The sequence below is a fragment of the Phlebotomus argentipes genome, unplaced genomic scaffold (assembly GCF_947086385.1).
Source record: "Phlebotomus argentipes unplaced genomic scaffold, Phlebotomus argentipes genome assembly scaffold_18, whole genome shotgun sequence".
Taxonomy (NCBI): Eukaryota; Metazoa; Arthropoda; class Insecta; order Diptera; family Psychodidae; genus Phlebotomus; species Phlebotomus argentipes.
Genome location: NW_026776177.1, coordinates 10081795 through 10100383, shown reverse-complemented (window position 1 = coordinate 10100383; position 18589 = coordinate 10081795). Strand labels below are relative to the sequence as shown.

At 50.0% G+C, this 18589-nt stretch overlaps 1 protein-coding gene across 3 annotated transcripts; it reads left to right on the top strand.

Moving 5' to 3' along the window:
- The first annotated feature begins 692 nt into the window (after positions 1-692).
- On the top strand, positions 693-18380 carry LOC132259797 (filamin-A). 3 transcript variants are annotated; one of them, XM_059757562.1, is made up of 13 exons: positions 693-721; positions 3427-3766; positions 3932-4582; positions 5045-5529; positions 5750-7482; positions 8006-8173; positions 11468-12700; positions 13475-13623; positions 13682-15752; positions 15810-15938; positions 16414-17049; positions 17116-17868; positions 17949-18380. In XM_059757562.1, the coding sequence occupies exons 2-13, from the start codon at positions 3530-3532 to the stop codon at positions 18239-18241; spliced, it is 8538 nt and encodes a 2845-aa protein (XP_059613545.1). In that variant the 5' UTR covers positions 693-721; positions 3427-3529; the 3' UTR covers positions 18242-18380. The 3 variants fall into 3 exon arrangements, with proteins under 3 accessions (XP_059613545.1, XP_059613547.1, XP_059613546.1); XM_059757564.1 differs by lacking the exons at positions 13682-15752; positions 15810-15938; positions 16414-17049; positions 17116-17868; positions 17949-18380 and having other exon boundaries at positions 12976-13525; XM_059757563.1 differs by lacking the exons at positions 693-721; positions 3427-3766; positions 3932-4582; ... (1 more) ...; positions 5750-7482; positions 8006-8173 and adding an exon at positions 8398-8768.
- The last annotated feature ends 209 nt before the right edge of the window (positions 18381-18589 follow it).

Sequence of the window (18589 nt, the reverse complement as noted above, 5' to 3'; positions counted from 1 at the left end):
GGATTGCACTTCACCCTGACTTTGCACACGGGAAATCAACACAGGAGATCAACTAGTGGAGCTAATTTCCGTAGATTAACAATTCGCCACACTGGAGATGAATTTATAATCCAAATTTTCTAGATTTCGCAGAAAATCGTAGTGAGCAAAAATCATCAGACACATTTTGTTCAGGAAGCGGGAATTTTAAATTCCGATGGATTGAAGAAAAAAGCCTCTAAAAACTTATTTATCACTGGATAAGGCTGCTTAGCAAGGACACTTGGGTCTCAGATTGAATTTTCTGCGCTGAACAATATTTTGTTTACATTTTACGGAATTACAAGCGAAATAAATATCTGAAAATGTTTAGTGACGCTCTTTTGCATCAAATGAGGTCAATTATCCGCTGACTTCTTTGAGCATAAGCTGCAGCATCGCCAGCAAATCTGCAGCCAAAATGGGTCCGCAACTTTTCGCACGACCTTTTGTTGTATCTCTGCGTGAAGAAGTGGGATCAAGTGGCCATTCGGCTATTCTGAGAAGCATCATGGGCTTAATTGGCCTCTCGGCTGGAACACTGCGAAAAAAGGTGAGTCGCCACATTCGCCGCTTCGTCGGCGGCCCCACTCGCGACCACTTTGCCTCCGCGACGACGCTTTCTTGAGTCGCGATCGCGGGTCGCCTCGCCATCGTGACTCGCCTTGCCTTTCAGTTACCTCCAGTCGATCGAGTGAAACAGGTGAGCCGCTTACGTGCTGCACTGACTCCCCAAAACACACACACACACACTCTGACGCGAGTCTCTTGCACGCTTCCATAACTCCGTGCACAGCTCGGTGGGTTCTGCAAAGTGCAATCCGACGGCCTGGGCGGCGTGTCCTCAGGTGTGGAGGGCAAGTGTCAGCTCCGGAGCTGGGAAATCGTGCCCGTGCGAGCGTCCGTGGGGAAAAGGTGTCGCATCTGGGAATGTCGCTGCGGTGCTTTCGTGTGAGTGTGGCAATGTTATATAATCGCGCTGGGCGTTTATTAGCATCGCGCCTAATCTGCGTATGGATTTTCGCTCATGTCCAACAAGTGATTTGGGTGTGATCGCAAGATGGAAACCTCTGGCATTCCATCTCTACGCACTCCATCAAAAAGCCCACATCCGCAGACATCTCTTGGCCACCCGCCCGTGGTCAGTGTGCTAAGTGTGTGCTTGCAACACCGCGCGCCACCCGAAATACCATCGAGAGTGAGAGTTGTTGCATCGCGCGCGCGATGGTAATTTTCACCCAGAAACCGCTCATCTTGATCAATAGAAACTCTCTCTGGGTGGTGCCATATTGACTGTGTGTGGCGCTTTCCTAGGAGTGGGAAATCAACCAAATATAGCCAAGCTCTTGAGCATCATGACACTCTGCGCCCCTCGCGGACTATTGTGTACTTGTAAGATGATCCAGTGTGAGAATCGACTCTAAACTTGGTCATGATGTCAACGCTTCTACATTATCATTCCAACATGGCACGCCTGAAGGTCAACACCATTTTTTTTCACTTGCCGTGAAGCGCGTTCGCGTATGAAAATGCGCTTTGTATTTGGGCTCACGAAAATGTTAATTGAAGTGGATAAATTTACAAGTACATCGAGGGTCAACAGACCAACAAGAAGTGACAATTTTCATGGACCCATGCAACAGATGCTCAAGGTTTCCGCGCGCGCCAGCATTTGCTCAATTTCCGAGAATATCTGGATTACTCAGCCCAATTACATTGCTCAATTGCCTGAGGAAGTCATAAAGTCAGCGCGACTCCCACTTTTGAGTGAAAATCACATTTATCTCGATAAACTCACCTTCCGCGTGAAGGAGGAAAGCAACCAAAACGTGTCTTCTGTCACTCTAAAGTGGATACTTTGAAATTCAGGAAGATGACAATCGCCGAAAATGCCGTGTTTTCTCAACATTTTACTCGGTGTTTTGTTTGAAATGTTAGAAAGGCGCGTCTTTGAATTGGGTGTTTTGGGACAGAAGAAGAAGAAAGAAAGAAAAATTCCAAGAAACCGCGAGAAAGAAGCTTTATTTTTATGGTAATAATGCAAAATTGAATTCATTTGTTTGCCACCTAATTTAGCAATTTGCTAAAAGAAAATCATAAAACAGTTTTTATGAGCGAAAGATTGTGCAAGTGCATTTCATGCTGTCTTCAATGAAAACTCGCGAGGAATTCCCATAAATTACAAGAAGCAATCATGTCGAAGGCTTCACGTGCTTGTCACAAATTGGCATCTGTCGATCAGACGCTCCTATTCGATGACCTATTTCATTCTGTCCTATTCTAGCTGGGCCAGAAAAGCTCTGACCTCGCGTCTCTTAACTTAAGAGACATGCCCATTTCCTGCGATTTTGAATCAATCATGCGCGCGCGGGTCTTTTGACTTCTCCTTCCAATCATTCAGCAATTAATCGCCTTTATCTGATCTGTACATCGGATTCTGCATGAAATCGCGTGATTAGTGCTGTTCTCCGTGGGACGCGATTAGCAATATAAAGCCCTGAATGTGATTCATTCACTCTTCCATCCCTGCCAAACCAATACAGTGAGAGAGTATGAATTTTTGACTGGAGTCGTGAGGTATTCAGTCATTATTATTAATATAATTGCCAGCGACTCCCACGAGAAGTCTCCGCGCGAGAGAGGCAGAAAAAAGCGAGTCAACAATCAGCAAGGTTGACTCTTATGTGGCACATTTTGTACATTTTGGGTGGCACGGATGTTGAATAATAGGCTGGCGTATCAAAATAAACACCGCAGAATCATCTTACAAGCGCAATTTCTGGGCACACAGTGAATTTTTTTCGACTCAGTGCGAAATAGTCCGATCAAGTTTGAGCCATTGTTGCGCTCTATGGCGATGAGAATAACAAATTGAGCAATTCCCACATAATTTATCGAGAGTGTTAGTGCTAAAATGAATTTTTCATATATCACCCTGCCTTTTTCATGCACTCTATGGCCACACGACGAGGTGAACTGCTCAATATCTCTCTTGTTTTGGGAAGTTTATCTCCCATGTCGACCAACAATGAAGCCACCGCGCGCGCGTTTTCTATCAATAATAGCCAATTCACTCTCTGTGACACCGATTTTCAATGTGCTCCGTCATGTGGGAGCACTGTTAATTGTCCTCACCTCAAGTGTGACAATAATCAGCACAGCTGTTGTCCAAGAAGCTGCATCTTAACTTGCAATTCCCGCCACACAGGCAAAATCCCACTGCAAAAGCGTGACCAAAGTGCAGTGAAATTATTTTCTGCACACAAAACTAATCAATAACTTGCGACTCGACGGTTCATGACACTTTTTCCCCAAGCGCACTGATAACACAGACCACAATGGATTTTCTATTTACATTTTTTGCCTCCACACTCATTTTGCCCACTATATTCAATTTTTCATGCTCAGCTGTGCAGTGGAAAGTGAATGAAATCATGGCGTTACCGTGAGAGGACAACGCGAAAACAATCAGTTTTGAGAAGCAGTGAAAGGACACTGAGCGTCCATCGCGATGGACAAGCTTGATATGAAGAATGTGAAAATCACGCACAAAGGCGTGCTGCAGCACAATCCCGATGGCACCACAGAGATACAGAAGATCACGCAGGCCGGCCTGGTGGCCAGGAGTCCCGAGGGCACGGCCGCCAAGGGGATGAACATCCGCGGCAACGAGGACCTCTGGGTGGAGATCCAGGCCAACACGTTCAAGAACTGGGTCAATGAGCACCTCAGGGACACGGGAATGAGGGTGAGTGTCGTGCGAATGCAGAACAATCAGCCCAGATTGCATAATTTGCAGCTAACTTTTGAGTCAATGGCAAGAGAATTGCGAAAGAACGTTGCACAAAGGCACAGAGATCGCCTTCTGTGGCTGGAAAATCACATTAATTCCATTAATTTGATCCTTTCATAGGTGGCGGATTGGGCGACGGATTTCTGCAATGGCACTCACCTGTGTGCTCTCGTCGAGAGTCTCCAGCAGCGCCCCTTGAAGCCCTCCTGGAACCATCGTCCGGCCAACCAGCACCACTTTCTGGAGAATGTCACCAATGCCCTGAACGCCATTGAGAAGGACGGCGTGAAGCTGGTCAACATCGGCAATGTGGATATTGTGAATGGGAACGTGAAGCTCATCCTGGGCCTCATTTGGTCCCTGATTGTGCGCTACCAAATCGGCAGGAGCAAATTCCCGCCTCGGAAGCTGATGCTGGCATGGCTGCAGGCCGCGTTGCCGGAGTGCAAGATCACGAATCTCACGACGGACTGGAATAGCGGCGTGTTCCTGTCCGCGCTGCTCGATTACTGCGAGCCTGGGCTGTTCCCGCACTGGCGCAGCCTCGATCCTAGTCAATCCATCAGGAACTGCACGAACGCCATGAACATCGCGCAGCGAGAGTTCGGCATCCCGAAAGTGTTGGAGCCTGAGTATCTGGCGTCGCCATGGCTGGACGAGCTGTCCGGCATGACTTACCTGTCGTACTTCATGAAGCCCGGTGGGCCAGGATATAACGCCACGATGCGCTGGGTCAACACTCAGGTCCAGCGTCCAGTGGCCAACTTCACGGTGAGTCCGAATCTCATGTTTTATTCCCATTCGCATTTCCATAGAATGCCTCCTCTTCCCAGCTACTCTTTGGCAAGTGTCCCGCATTGATTGATTGATTTGCCAGGCATGTCAAGTCCATCGAAAAGAAGTCCCACAATCGCTCGCCTTCGCTGTGGCCCAGCAGAGAGCAAATATTTTCATAACTTTCCACTCTATTCATTTGCATAGAGCTTCGGGCTTCCCATTGCCGCTGAACTTTTCTATGGCCGCGCTGGAAACTTTTTTCCACTCGCCAATGAATTATTTACAGTGAAATGTGACATTTTCAATTTCATTATGAAACGCTTCAATGGCAAACATACTTGGCCGAGCGCTTCAATGGGGTTCAGCGATAAGATGGGCTGAGGTTTCATTATCACACGACTGTCTGACTGTGATGGATTGCAGTGAAATTAATGTTTGCGCGTCTTTCTTCTGCAGACGGATTGGAACGATGGCAGGGTGTTTTCGGAGATCATCAAGGGCTTGGGCGGTCCAGCTCCGGACCCGGACAAGCTCAGGCTGGATCCGACGCACTGGGAGTCGAACATCAAGAAAGCGGTGGACGCCGGAGAGAAGCTGGGCGTTCGTCCAGTGCTGAGTCCCAAAGACATGGCGAATCCGGAGGTGGAACATCTGGGCATCATGGCGTACGCGGCGCACCTTCAGTGGGTGCCACCTCGGCCGCCGCTCTCCAATCTCCTTGCCGTGCACCTGGAGAGCACGTCGGGACGCGTCGGAGAGCCCACGCACTTCAGGGTGGAAGTGCTAACGCGCGACATTGAGATCAGCAGCGTGCGCGCCTTTGTGCTGCCGCCGCACGAGAAGAGTCCGCAGTTCGTGAGGCTGAACTCACGTGGGCAGGGCACCTTCGTGCCCGACAAATATGGCATGCACGAGATAGTCGTGGAAGTGGACGATGGAAGGTAATTTGATCTACTTTTCTAATGCAAAAGAAGGCGCGATTTGCCAATAATGTTATGCATTTTTGGATTAGCATTAAACATGATAAGATTTCTTATGCGAAAGCGAAGGCGCCAATTTCACACACAATTATCTGTACATGATCGAATGCAATTCATATGAATTAATTTGTAAAATGATAGAAATCAGAGAAATCCAACATTCACTGGGCGTTTCTTTCAGACTCGGCGGTCACTTCTTTCGCGTCCTGCCGCGCTTCCTGCAAGTGGCACCGCCGGGAATGGCGCCGTGCGCCCTGGGCAGTCTCGTGGAGGTGCTTGTGAACGCTACTGGAGCGCCCAAGTCCGAGGACATCCTCGTGACGGCGTACAGTCCCACGGCCAGGGCGCTGCGCTGCCCGCTGAAGAAGGTGGACGAGGGACACAGTGCCATATTCAAGCCGGACGAGGCCGGGATCTGGGAGATCGCCATCACGTACCAGGGCCGCCACATCCAGGGCGGGCCCTTCACCTGTGCCGTATTCGACCCCAGCGGCGTCTCCGTGCACGGACTGGACGGGGCGCTACCCAACAGGGCGCACTCGTTCGAGGTGGACGCCAGAGGGGTCGGTGTGTCCGGGGAGCTCTTCGTGGACATCGTACACGAGAAGCACTCACTTGTGTGCTCAGTGGAGAAGCTGGTCGAGAACAAGTACAGAGTGACCTTCATGCCTAGGCAGAATGGCAAGTACCGCGTTTACGTGTACTTCAACGGCTACGACGTCAAGGGATCGCCGTACATCATGCGCGTGGGCACAAAAGGTCGCTCTGGGAAGACTAGATCCGGATCGCACAATGAGAAGCTGCGATCCGAGAGTCCCTCAGTGCACTACACGAGCACCACTTCAACTGCCCGGCGATCGTACTCTCCGCAATTCTCCCCGAAGTCTCCGTCGCCCAGCAAAAGCTTCGGCAATGAAGTCTACTCTTCGAGCTACAAGTCAGAATCCCGGAAGCACGTCGAGAGATCCTCACCCAGCCAGGAATTCTACCTGAACAGCGACTATCGCAGGACTCCCAGCCGAGACGATGTGGATCCCTACACTGCCTCCTACACTTCCAAGCTCTTCTCCGAGAACTCCAAGGCCAACTCCGTCAGCAGGCGAGGAGAGTCCTATAGTAGTCCAGTATCCAGTCCTGTCACCGTTCGCGGCAATTCCGCGGTGAGAAGCAGTCCAGTCACAGTGACAACCACAACCAGATACGAATCCACAACCAGGAATGTCACGTCCAGTCCCCGATTGACTTCAGTGTCGCCGCCGCCAATCCGGCAATCCGCCTCTCCCAGCTATATCACGACCTCAATCAACAGAATCTCGAGCCCCGTTCCCAGTCCTTTGGACTCATCCCGGCTAGTCAAGCAGCAGAGCTCAAGCTACAAGTCTTCCTATGTGTCATCCAGTGAAAATGTGCGCTCCAGTCCACTACTCTCGCCCACAAGACACACCAGCGGCTCGCCGAATCCCTTTGGTGTCGATCACTCGTCCAACATACGAGTGTCGGCGACCAAGAACGGCGCTGCCAGGAGAGACAGCTGGGACGCCATCAACAAGACCAAGCACATCCTCTCGCACAATTCCCTGGAATCTCTGGCCAATATGACGGAAAGCCAACTCAACACGGACATCAGCTACACTCGCCCACGCGACATTGACCACGAAACCGAGAGAAACACGCAGTTCAACAAGTTCGCTCTGCACGAGGGCAGATTCAGCTCCAGTCCCAACCCGACGTCGCACTACTCCACCAGCACCGTCAAGGAGACCAGTGAGCGAGTCGTGACGTCGGAGAGCAGCGGATTTGGGTACTCTTCGCCCAGCAGATTCCTGCCCATCGACAAGGACGTCACAGGCGCCAGAGCGATCTTCGTGCAGAACATCCCGAATGGCATTCTAGGACGACCAGTTGAATTTGAAAGTGAGTAAAATGTTACTTTATTAGATCTTAATCCGCTAACACTCAGGCAGCTCAAAGAAAGGACTGTTATGCGATAGGATCAGTGTACATGGCATTTTTCACCAAGACAGAATGTCGAAATAACATGTTAAATTAAAATTCTTCTTGCAAAGCACGCAACAATTCACCTTTATAGATTTCCCGCGCTTTCCTCCAAACCCAATAAAAGTGCTTGGCAAAACATTGCTAAACGATACGGTAATCACTTCCTGAGGATTCCTCGGAAAGCATTAACCATCCAAGCGATTAATTGCCTATGGCGTTTATTGAGCAATATAATTGTTTCGCAAACATTTTAACCTATTGTATCACTTGCAATTCCCATCAAAATTGAACGATTGCTCGCCATAAACGACAACATTCCTCCATGCGAGCCTCAGAGAGTTAATCAACCTGCGTTTTGGAATCCTATGAATTTGTGGCTACTTTCATGGGAAGCCTCTTCGTCGCTTAATGTCTAATTGAAGTCTTTCTCTCTGCACAGTTGACGGATCGCGCGCTGGCAGTGGAAATCTGGAGATTCTCGTGAATGGTGGCAGAGTGACGTCTTCCGTGCGTGCTCTGGGCGGCCAGAGATTCGTGGCGAGCTTCACGCCGCACGAGACGGGCGTGCACAAGGTGCAGATCACATTCAATGGTGAAACCGTGCCAGGTGAGTGTCTGTCCGACAGGTAAGATGTGGCTTTCCCCTTCTCGCGAGGCACACCAACACAAGACAGCACAGCATTCCTCAGGTGTTCACGTCTTACCTGAGCGGCTCGTGTCTTCTCGCTCGCTCTTGGGCAGGGGTGAGGGAAGAGCGCGTGTGTTTGTGGGATGTTCGAGAGGCAGATTGTGCTGTCCGTGGTTTCTCCTTCAGTTTTGAATTGTTCGCCACTGGAGAGATACGTCCGCGGATCGCGAGCTCTTCTCAATTCACCGCCATTTTGTGCAATTGAAGATGACGTGACATGTTCCGTTAATTAGGGCTAATCTCTGGTTAAAAGACTCCTTCCTGGGATAGAAAAGAGTCGCCGCGCAGTTCGCCTTGTCCACTTGCACATCTGTTGAAAGTGCGCCCAAAGACGAGCAGAGTTTCGGTGGTGATTCGTGACCTCAGACACACATTCCAGGCGCGCGGGGTGATTGCTTTCGGAAATAGACGTGAAGTGAGGGCACAGGGGCAGAATTCATTGACTTGTGAGTGCCGCGCCTCGTTGGAATTCTCAAGGGGAAAAGTTGGCAGAGGAGACAGTCGAAGAAATCAGGTACATCTTGTTTCTCTACACCACAGAGACTCGTATTTGGTGATCTCTCGACGGCGAGCCATTCAATGTGGAGATCATTGTGATATCTCACCGTGTCGGAAGAGAAATTTTTCCATATTTCTCATCATGATGAAGATGAGGTGCAAGACTGTTTGATTTTTTGAAATTTGTAATACGCAGCGAGCGCGCAGAGACTGCAGAAAAATGCGATTCTTGGCCGTGCTATTTCGAAAGGAAATCCCACTCCCAAAAGCTCTCCATAGAATTCGCCCACTTTGCATACCACAGCGATTTATCACGCCGCCAAAGTCGCGCTGAAAATGGAATTCGCCATTCCCAAGAGATGATCTCTCCTCCGTGGAATCATGTCACGATCCGTCGCTCTAAAAGCAGCATGACCCATTTGCAGACGCCCAAAGATTCGCGATCTTCCAATCATTTTGTCTGAATATTCAAGACTGTGAATTTGTTATGCTTTTACTACCTCATTTCATTCACTTTTTGCTTCATTTTTTCTCTCCACTCAATTACGCGCCGCATTTGAAATTCCATTCTGTGCGCGGAGATAAGGCATTTGGAAGAGATGGTATTTTAACGCTTTTGCATCGAAATGGCAAATTTCGCGCATTGCAGAGACATTGTTTGCAATCATGAAATCCGCCACGAAAGAGGAAATTGTTAGTTGATTTTGCACCACAAAATATGGTTTCTCATTGGAAATTATAATTCATTTCCTCATTTGAATAACTAATTGGGACTTGAAATGTGTTTTGAAGGGTGGAAACATCATGAAAACTATCTTAATAAATATTCTTTCGCCGCTTTTCGAGTCTGTTTTCCTCTTGTTTTCTACAAGACCAACAATCAGAAGCAACCCACACAAAAAGTCTCTTTACCGTTATGTGAAGAGTAACGAATCCACAGGGTATCAATCTTCATATGCTTGAAAGAGCCTCTTCCAGGTGTTTTTTTCCGCCATTCGCGGAGGAATTGATGGACATTCTTCAATCATGTGAAAAAATGCCAGAAATCATCTGTAAATCATCCTTAAATCCATCGAAGGAATTTGCATATGAAAGGCTTTCGCGCTGTGAATTTGATGGGGAAGAAAAGAAAGAGAGACTGTAGAAGAAATGTGACAATATTCACGTTCCAATCGATTAAATTGCGATTTATGATAGCTATCAAAGTTGATATTAGAAGAGGTGCAGTGAATAAAATGACTCTGGAGGGATTTTCTGTGAGAGAAACTGTTAGGCGATTTTTCACTGGAAATCCATTAAGCAGAAATTCCTGAGATTCTGATTTCAGAGCGGCAAATTTATCTCTCCGTGCCATTGACTCTCGGGAGGATTCTCAAGTATTTGAGTTTCTTGGAAAACAGCGCATTAACTGACCTATAAACTGGTTTTGTCTGGCTTAACAGAATTCAACAATAAGACATGTAAATTTTGCTCGTTTCATTGAGAGAAAAGCAGAAATTTCCCATGAGAATTCTTTACGTAAATCGTGAAACCAAGGAAGTACACTTCGAAAGTGTTGATTACAGATGAGAGAGTGATTTAGAGATGACGAGTAAGAGCAATTTGAGCATTATTTCACAAAGGCCAGAGAAAAATAAGCTAAAATTATCTACATTTTTACGGTGAAACTGAGAGCACAAGTAATGAAGAAAACAGTTGAGTGTCGCCGGACAAATTGAGTCGTTTTTCACGAAAAAAAAAATTTCTTCTTCCATCATGCAAGGCGCTTATAAGTCATGTATAAATATTTACACCTGATATTGAACACTGTACACTCTTCTGCAATTTACCATCGGGTTTACCTTAAACGGGAGGGGCGATTAAATGTATCGACGCCTTTTTTTCACTCTTGCGCCGCTTTGGAGAAAGTTTAGGGCAGAGATGAGCGCAAAATGTGCATCTTTGCGATGGTCTTCCATAAATGAATGAGTTTTTCTCTCCGCTAAAAGTGATTCCATGATGAATTGCATGACTTGAACAGCACACGACACAAATAACTCGAACATATGGTTATTAAAATTGTGTGGTAGAGCAAGAGAAGTGTGAATAAGGCGTGAAGATGCTTCAGATCCATGTTGAGAGCTTTCTTAGATAACAGAGAATCGCTTCTTTCACTCCTGAGATGCTTAATTTTTCGGGCAAATAGCGAAGTGGGGCTCTGGAATTGTGCGATGCTAATTCTTATGTAAACAGTTAATTTGGAATTCCACAAAGAAATCTCTGAAAAAAATTCAAAGCATCAATTATTCTAATACACTTTCTCCAACGCGCACCATTCCGAAAAGTGCAGAAGAGGCAATTTTGGGATAAACAAAGACCAGAAGCATTTAAAATTCTCAAGCTCTAGAAATCTTCACATCAATTTGTGATGCTTAGAAATGAGATTTATAGCTTTATGAGTATGATTACAGTATGAGATTTATCTGCAGCTTCATTAAGAAGTAATTCGGCGGTATCGCTGAGAAATTAATCATTTGTTGTGCTTTAAAACTGATTTATCTTAGTGAAAAAATAGCGGATTGACATTTATAGTGGAGTAGAGCAACATTTTTCTGCAGAATCTTTGCTGCGTCGTTAAAATTCAATTCTTACAGCGCACAACTCGCCTTCATCTTGTTCAATTTCAGCTCATAATGAAAACAGGTTCTAATCAATTTCACTCTTCCTTCCGCACAGGATCGCCGTGGCACGTAGAAATCATGTCGTCGCCTGGATTAACGCCCTTGGGTGAGAGCACCCGCCTCGTACCAGCCAACACGCCGGCGGTTTTTGAGATACTGCCGCCTCCTGGAACAACCCTCACGCGAGGGGAGTGTGTAGCCAACGTGCTTTCGCCCAGCAAGAGCAAAGTGCCGGCTAGAATCACCCACGAGGCGGCAAATGGTGCCATGCGTATCGAGTTCGTCCCCACTGAAGTCGGTACGCACATCATCGAGGCGTCAATTGGCGGCTCCAAGATCATTGGCGGCCCCCTAATTGCAAAAGTGTACGACTCGAGCCTGATCCAGGTCACCGACGTCAACGGTGGCGTTGTGGGTCAGAAGATTCAATTCCGTGTGGATGCGAGTGCAGCTGGCGAGGGTCAGCTGGAGATTTCCATCAACGAGGGCGAAGTGCCGAATCACGTGCAAGTGGTCGGCGGCGGAAGATGCCTGGTGTCGTTCACGCCAGAGCAGGCCAAGACGCACTTCATTGACATCAAGTTCAATGGGGAGACGGTCAGGGGGTGTCCGTTCGTCTGCGCCGTGGCGGACACCAGCCGCGTCCTCCTGAACCTTAGCAATCTGGAACTAATAGCTCTCCACCGTCCGGCGACATTCCACATCACAGTGACTGGCGGCGGAGCCGCTGAGCTAGCAGTGAGCGTCCGCGGGCCGCACGGAGAGCTGCCCGTGCGCGTGGTGGGAGACATCAATGCTGGCTTCACGGCTGAGTTCACGCCGGTCGCCGTGGGAGCGCACACGATAAATGTGGAGTACAACGGATACCCGGTGCAGGGCACGCCGTTCGTGGCCAAGTCCTACGACGCCAGCCGCGTGTCCGTGGGCGCCGTGACGAAAGGCACCGTTGGGCGCGTCGTACAGTTCACGGTGGACGCCGGCGAGGCGGGCGAGGGAAATCTGGAGATCACAATCTCCGCCAAGGGGCACAACATTCCCACCCAAGTGCACCCGCAGGGCAACGCAAGGTTCGCCGTGTCCTTCATTCCGGCCGAGGCGTGCGAGCACATCATCAACGTCTCCTTCAACAAGATGCCCGTGCCAGGCTGTCCCATCTCCGTGGCCGTGAGCGGCGGCGCCACCGGGCCACAAGTGTCCCTCGGCGGACCCGGACCCATCCATCAGCCCAACTCACTCGTGATCAATCACGAGGGCGGGCGCCTCGAGGACATTGAAGTTAATGTGGAAGGTTAGTGTATCAGAATGATGATGTCCACCTGTGATCTTGTCCGGTGTCTTCCAGAAATGTGTGTGTAAATACATTTTCTGCACGATCCTCTTAGTTTCTTCCAAAACTTCCTGCAAATTCTATTGCCAAGCAAGCAATTTTTTTCTTCAAATTAGGGTGTAACTTTAATAATAGGTCAAGACAAAACCGTTACGCGTGTTTTGAGCCTATACACTTCCTCTCAAGGATGGCCCTCGACTGGAAATCTCACATCTGTCCATATCTGTATGTTTCAGGGCGACGAAGACTTTTGTACTAGACTTTCGGACACTTGTTCACACTAATCACTCATTAACTCGGTTGTTTACTCACAAAGCATTTATTTATTATTTAAAAATGTTTCGAAACATTCCCATTAAATCGCATGACAAGTCTCTCAACCTTGCTACTAATCCTACTTACTCAAGTATTTGTGTCACGACATCTTAATCCCAGTCTAACACTGAATGCAAAAGAGGTGGTTTGGCGTAGGAGGGCTTGCGCTTTCGAGAATGCGCTTTCAGTGTTGGCGTTGTATCATCCCAGTGGCGAACAATTCAAAACTCAAGATCTCTGCGCTGATGCAACGCCAAAGTTCCTAGGAATGAATGTCTCTCCATAACGCATAATCTTAAAGTGTGAGCGTGTGTGTGCGCCTCTGTTAAACCCGCGGAGCTTTGCGCCTTGTCTCTAACTGTTGAACACGACTCTGAAGTGACTCCTACTCACTCCACATTGGCGCCTACTTCTTCCCAGGTCCTTTGGGGCAATCCGTACCGGCCCAGGTTCACCTCACGTCCGACGGCATGTTCAAGGCGGAGTTCGTTCCACGCTCAGTCGGTGAACACCGGGTCAATGTGTCTGTCATGGGACAGCCTACCGCCGGCAGCCCTTACTCGGCAAAGGTAAAGTACTCTTTCTCAACAACTCTAGACCTAATCTAATACCGACCTGTGCTTTCAGGTGTACGATGTCAATGCGATTAAGGTGAAGAATGTGAGCAGCGGCACAGTTGGGAAGCCTGTCACCTTCCTGGTGGAGACTTCCCAAGCTGGGCCGGGCAATCTCGAAGTGACCGTTAACGGCGGAAGAGTGCCGACATCGGCTCAGGCTCAGGGTCAGCACACCTACGCCATCAGCTTCACTCCTCGCGAGGCGCAGAATCACACAGTCGAACTCCGCTTCAATGGGCAGAACGTTCCCGGAAGTCCCTTCAATTGCAAGATATCCGCCGCGGCGCGAATTGCTCCGGACACTGTGGACAAGGTCAGCGTTGGACGCATCTTCCTCTTCAACGTAGAATCCGACATTGCACCCCAAGTTGAGGTCTTGGGCCCGGCCAGGAGGAACGTCCCGACTAAAGTCCTGCCAATAGCTGGTGGCTTCAGCGTGGAGTTCGAGCCGCAGGACGTTGGCGATCACTCGGTGGAAGTGCGACTGCCGCAATCGGGCCACGTTGAGGGAAGTCCGTTCCTCCTAAAGGCCTACTCGGCCGAGAAGGTCATCGTGACGGACATTCGTCCGGGAGTTGTGGGCAAAAGCGTGAGTTTTGGGATTAACGCTAGCCAAGCTGGCGCGGGCAATTTGGAGATAATCGTGGCGGTGAATGGCAAGAATGTGCCCAATTTTGTCCAGTCCGAAGGCAATGCTCGCTTCAAGGTGAACTTCAAGCCAATCGAGGCGGCCCCGCACCTTCTCTCTGTTCGTTTCAATGGACACGCAGTGCCGGGTTCGCCTTTCTCCTGTCCCATCACCGCGACGCCCACGTCGCCCATCAAGGCGCTGGCCAAGGGTGAGTGCCTGAAGCAGGCGGCGGTGAAGATGGACAACACAATTCAGCTGGAGGGCTTCGAAGAAGTTGAACCGCAGGTTCTCGTCACGTCGCCATCGGGAGATAATGTGCCGTGTCGCATTGTGGCGCGCGATCACGTTCACTTGGCGACTTTCCGGCCCACTTCCGTCGGACGCCACTTGATCAGCGTGACGGTCAATGACCAGCACATCAACGGATCTCCGTACTCGTGCAACGTCTTCGACGTCTCTCGCGTCTCCATCAGCGGCCTCGAGCAGCACAGCGGCCCGGCCGCCTTGGGGGCACCTGTGACGTTCAGCGTGGACGCTGCAGGGGCAGGAGAAGGGACACTGGAGTTGGTGGTGTCCACAGCGACCAGCACCGTGAAGGCGGAAGTCGTGGCGTGCGCGCGAGGACTCTACGATGTGACCTTCATTCCGCAAACCAACGAGCCACACTTCGTCAACATCACCTTCAATGATGTCCCAGTCGAGGGAAGTCCCTTCCACGTCGAGGTGCAGCAGAACATTCAGCACTGCCAAGTCGGCGGTGTGGCAACAGTTGAGCTTTCTGCGGAGGATCAACTGCTGGAGATCACAACGCCCGATCGGAAGCACGTGTCTTACTCAATTGTCGGCGGCGCTTTTGGGGAGTTCCGCACGCACACTGTCGGCACGTACACGGTCAATATCATAGACAGAGAGTCCCGATCAATTGTTGGAACGCGCACTGTTAATGTCTTTGACCCGAGTCTCGTGAAGATCGTCGAGGTTGGCGAGGCTTTCTGCCACAGGCCGGCATCCATTGGCGTGTCGATCTACGACGCCGGCCAGGGAACGCTGACTGCCCTGGTTCGCTGCGGTGCCATTGAAGTGCCGCACTCAATCCGAGGACCCTCGAAGCTCGGCATCTGGGAGATTGTCTACCATCCTAACAGAGTAGCGCCGCACAAGATCAACATCATGTACAACGGCGTCCCGATTTCGGCAAAACCGCTGGAAATCACGGTCCTGCCGCCGGGATACGCGAAGGAGACGAGTGTGCACGGAATGGGACTGTATCAGGCGCGCGTCGGCAAGACCACGTCCTTCACCATTGACACTGTCGGTCGGCCGGCGAGGGAGTTCGACGTGGTGGTTTCGGGACCGGGAAGAGAAGCGCTGCCCGTGAGATGCTATCAGACGAAGGGTGGGCATCTTCAAGCGGAATTCACAACGCACAAAGTTGGACAATGCTTGATTGGTGAGTCTCGATCCGTTCTTGGCGTGATCTGAGTGACTAATTCTTTATCCCTTGCAGAGGTTCTTCATCAATCCAAGCCATTGCCAGGAAGTCCGTTCACGTGTGAGTCCTTCGAACCCTCCAAAGTCACGCTGCACAGCGTCCCGAGAGGACTGGTCAAAGTCCACCATCAAGTATCATTCACACGTGAGTTACATTTTTAATTAATAGATGTTTGAAAGCTGTTTTCACTGTGATTATGTAAACTTAAATGTTCAGCACTTGCAGCAATTTCACAAAGAAAGAAAATGGCATTGCCTAGAAAGACAAAAGATGTGCCAAAAGAGTCAAAAGAGTGGCATTAACATCGTGACATTGCTTTGTTGCCGCGAAAAAGAACGATTATTTTCATATAAATTATAAATACTTTAAGAATATCTTTGCGTAACCGCATTACGAAGATTACGAAGTGTATTAGAGATAGATAAATCTTCGTGGTGAATGCGATTAATCTCAGTAAGATTAATTCACTCTTTGCCTGCCATTATTTTAGGCAGAAAATCGTGTGAAAGTCTCTCCAACAATTCACTTTCCACTTGCCATTTTGGCCAAAGTGAAAATAGCCCCGTAACTCCTCACCTTGTCCACTCTTCGGCATTCACACGAGTCTTTTTTTCTGCAGTGAGCGAAATGGACGCTGGCTTGGCGGAGCTGGAAGTCTTTGCTGTGTCTCCCATCAACCACAATCTTCCCGTGAACGTGATGCAGAAGCGAGATGGCAACTACTCGATCGACTTCACGCCGCGCATGGCCGGGCCGTACAAGGTGAACGTCCTCTACGGCGGGGAGCCCGTGATCGGCACTCCGCTGACCTTCACAGTCTCCCCGGCCGGACAATCACCGAAGTCCGACGCGCGGGCGTCGGGCAACGGACTCGAGGTGGCGCAGCGCGGCAAGGAGAACTCCTTCATCGTCTACTGCCCGACGACGCCGAACGTTCTCGTGGAGCGCGCAGACATGCAAGGCGAGCGAATCGAGCCCAAGACCAAATCTCTGGGCAACAACGAGTGGAGGATTTCCTACACAATCCTGTCCGTTGGACTGTACGAGATCCGGGCGAGTTGTCCCAACAAAGGACCTCTTCCGGGATCGCCTTGGACCATCGCTTGCATAGACACGAACAAGGTCGTTCCGGTGGGCGGCTGGGGACAATTGCTGGACAACGAAGGGAGACTCGTTCTTCCCGCCAGGATCATCTTCGACACGAGTCAAGCTGGTCCAGGAGAGCTCTCGTGCGCAGTCGATGGCAGAGATCTAGGTAGTCTCCAGAGTTGAGACTCATAAAGACGTGTTTTAACACACTTCTTTCTCTTATTTCTCTCAGTTGTAGACAAGCAGTCGGATGACAAGTCCAGAATTCACATCCCTGCTGATGGCTTGACGACAGGAGAACACATCTTCGACCTGACTTTCAACGGTGTGCCTGTGACGCAGAGTCCTCGACATGCTTACGTCACGACGCAGCAAATTGCAGACAAAGTCGTCTTGACGGGTCGCGGCTTGGCTGCGGCTCAAGCCAACGAGCCGGCGCACTTCACAATCGACGCCACATCCGCCTCTCCTGGTCGCCCGGACATCAGTCTCATGTACCAGGACAACGTGGTCGTTCCGGTGACGCTCAATCAGCCGCGCCCCAATGAGTCCCTGTGGCACGCTTCCTATACACCTACGCGGTCCTCGCAGGGACCGCTGAACCTCATCGTGCGCTGGAACGGACGGATAGTGAAGGGATGTCCGCTGAGCGTGGCTGTGGGATCTTCGGTGGACGCTTCGAAGGTCCTGTGTTCCGGCGAAGGACTGAGACATGGAGTTGTGGGTCGCGAGATCAAGTCCTGGATAGACACTCGCCGTGCTGGTCCTGGAGAACTCACGGCGCACTGCACGGGTCCGCGGAAAGTCGCATATTGCGAGCTGTACGACCACGGCGATGCCACGTTCACGCTGAACGTGAAGCCTCAAGAGGCGGGAAGGCATCTTCTGACGATTAAGTATGGAGGGCAGCACGTCACCGGCTCACCGTTCTCTCTTCGTGTAGCCGGGGCGCCCGATGCCAGCAAAGTGCGCGTCTATGGTCCGGGTGAGTGTGCAATTGCTAGAGGTTTTCCTCTCCTTTTTCGCGCAAGAGTCTAATCGATTGTGTCGCTGTATCCTTTGCAGGCATCGAGCACGGTGTCCTGGCCACGTTCCAGAGCCGCTTCATCTGCGACACTCGCGGCGCTGGAGCTGGACAGCTGACGGTTCGCGTACGCGGTCCGAAGGGAGCTTTCCGCGTGGAAATGCAGCGCGAGAGCCAGAAGGACCGCACAATCCTGTGCAAGTACGATCCAACGGAACCTGGCGACTATCGCGTGGAGGTGAAGTGGGCAGGGGAGCTGGTGCCCGGCTCGCCCTTCCCGGTCATGATCTTCGACACCGAGGAGGAGCTGAGGCGCTTCATGCAGGGCATCTAGGGAGTTAATGGCTAAATGGTTCAACAAAGGGAGACACTAACACAATTGCTGTATTATTTTCTCTTACAACGATGTTTTTCTTTATACAAAAAAAGCAAAAGTAATTTTATATAATAAAATACATATTTGGTTAATGAATAATAAATTGATGAGTTTGATTTGCCCTGATTTTCCCTTGATATCTTGCTCAAACACTGGGCATTTTTGCTGATCATCTGGCTGTGATGGGTGAAAAGGGGGAAATCAATACAGCCTCCCTTTCTCTCCACATCCCTATCAATTGTCTTGCTCAATTTCACCCTCAACAGTGGGCGAATGGGCAAATTAGGGACATGAAACTCTATATCT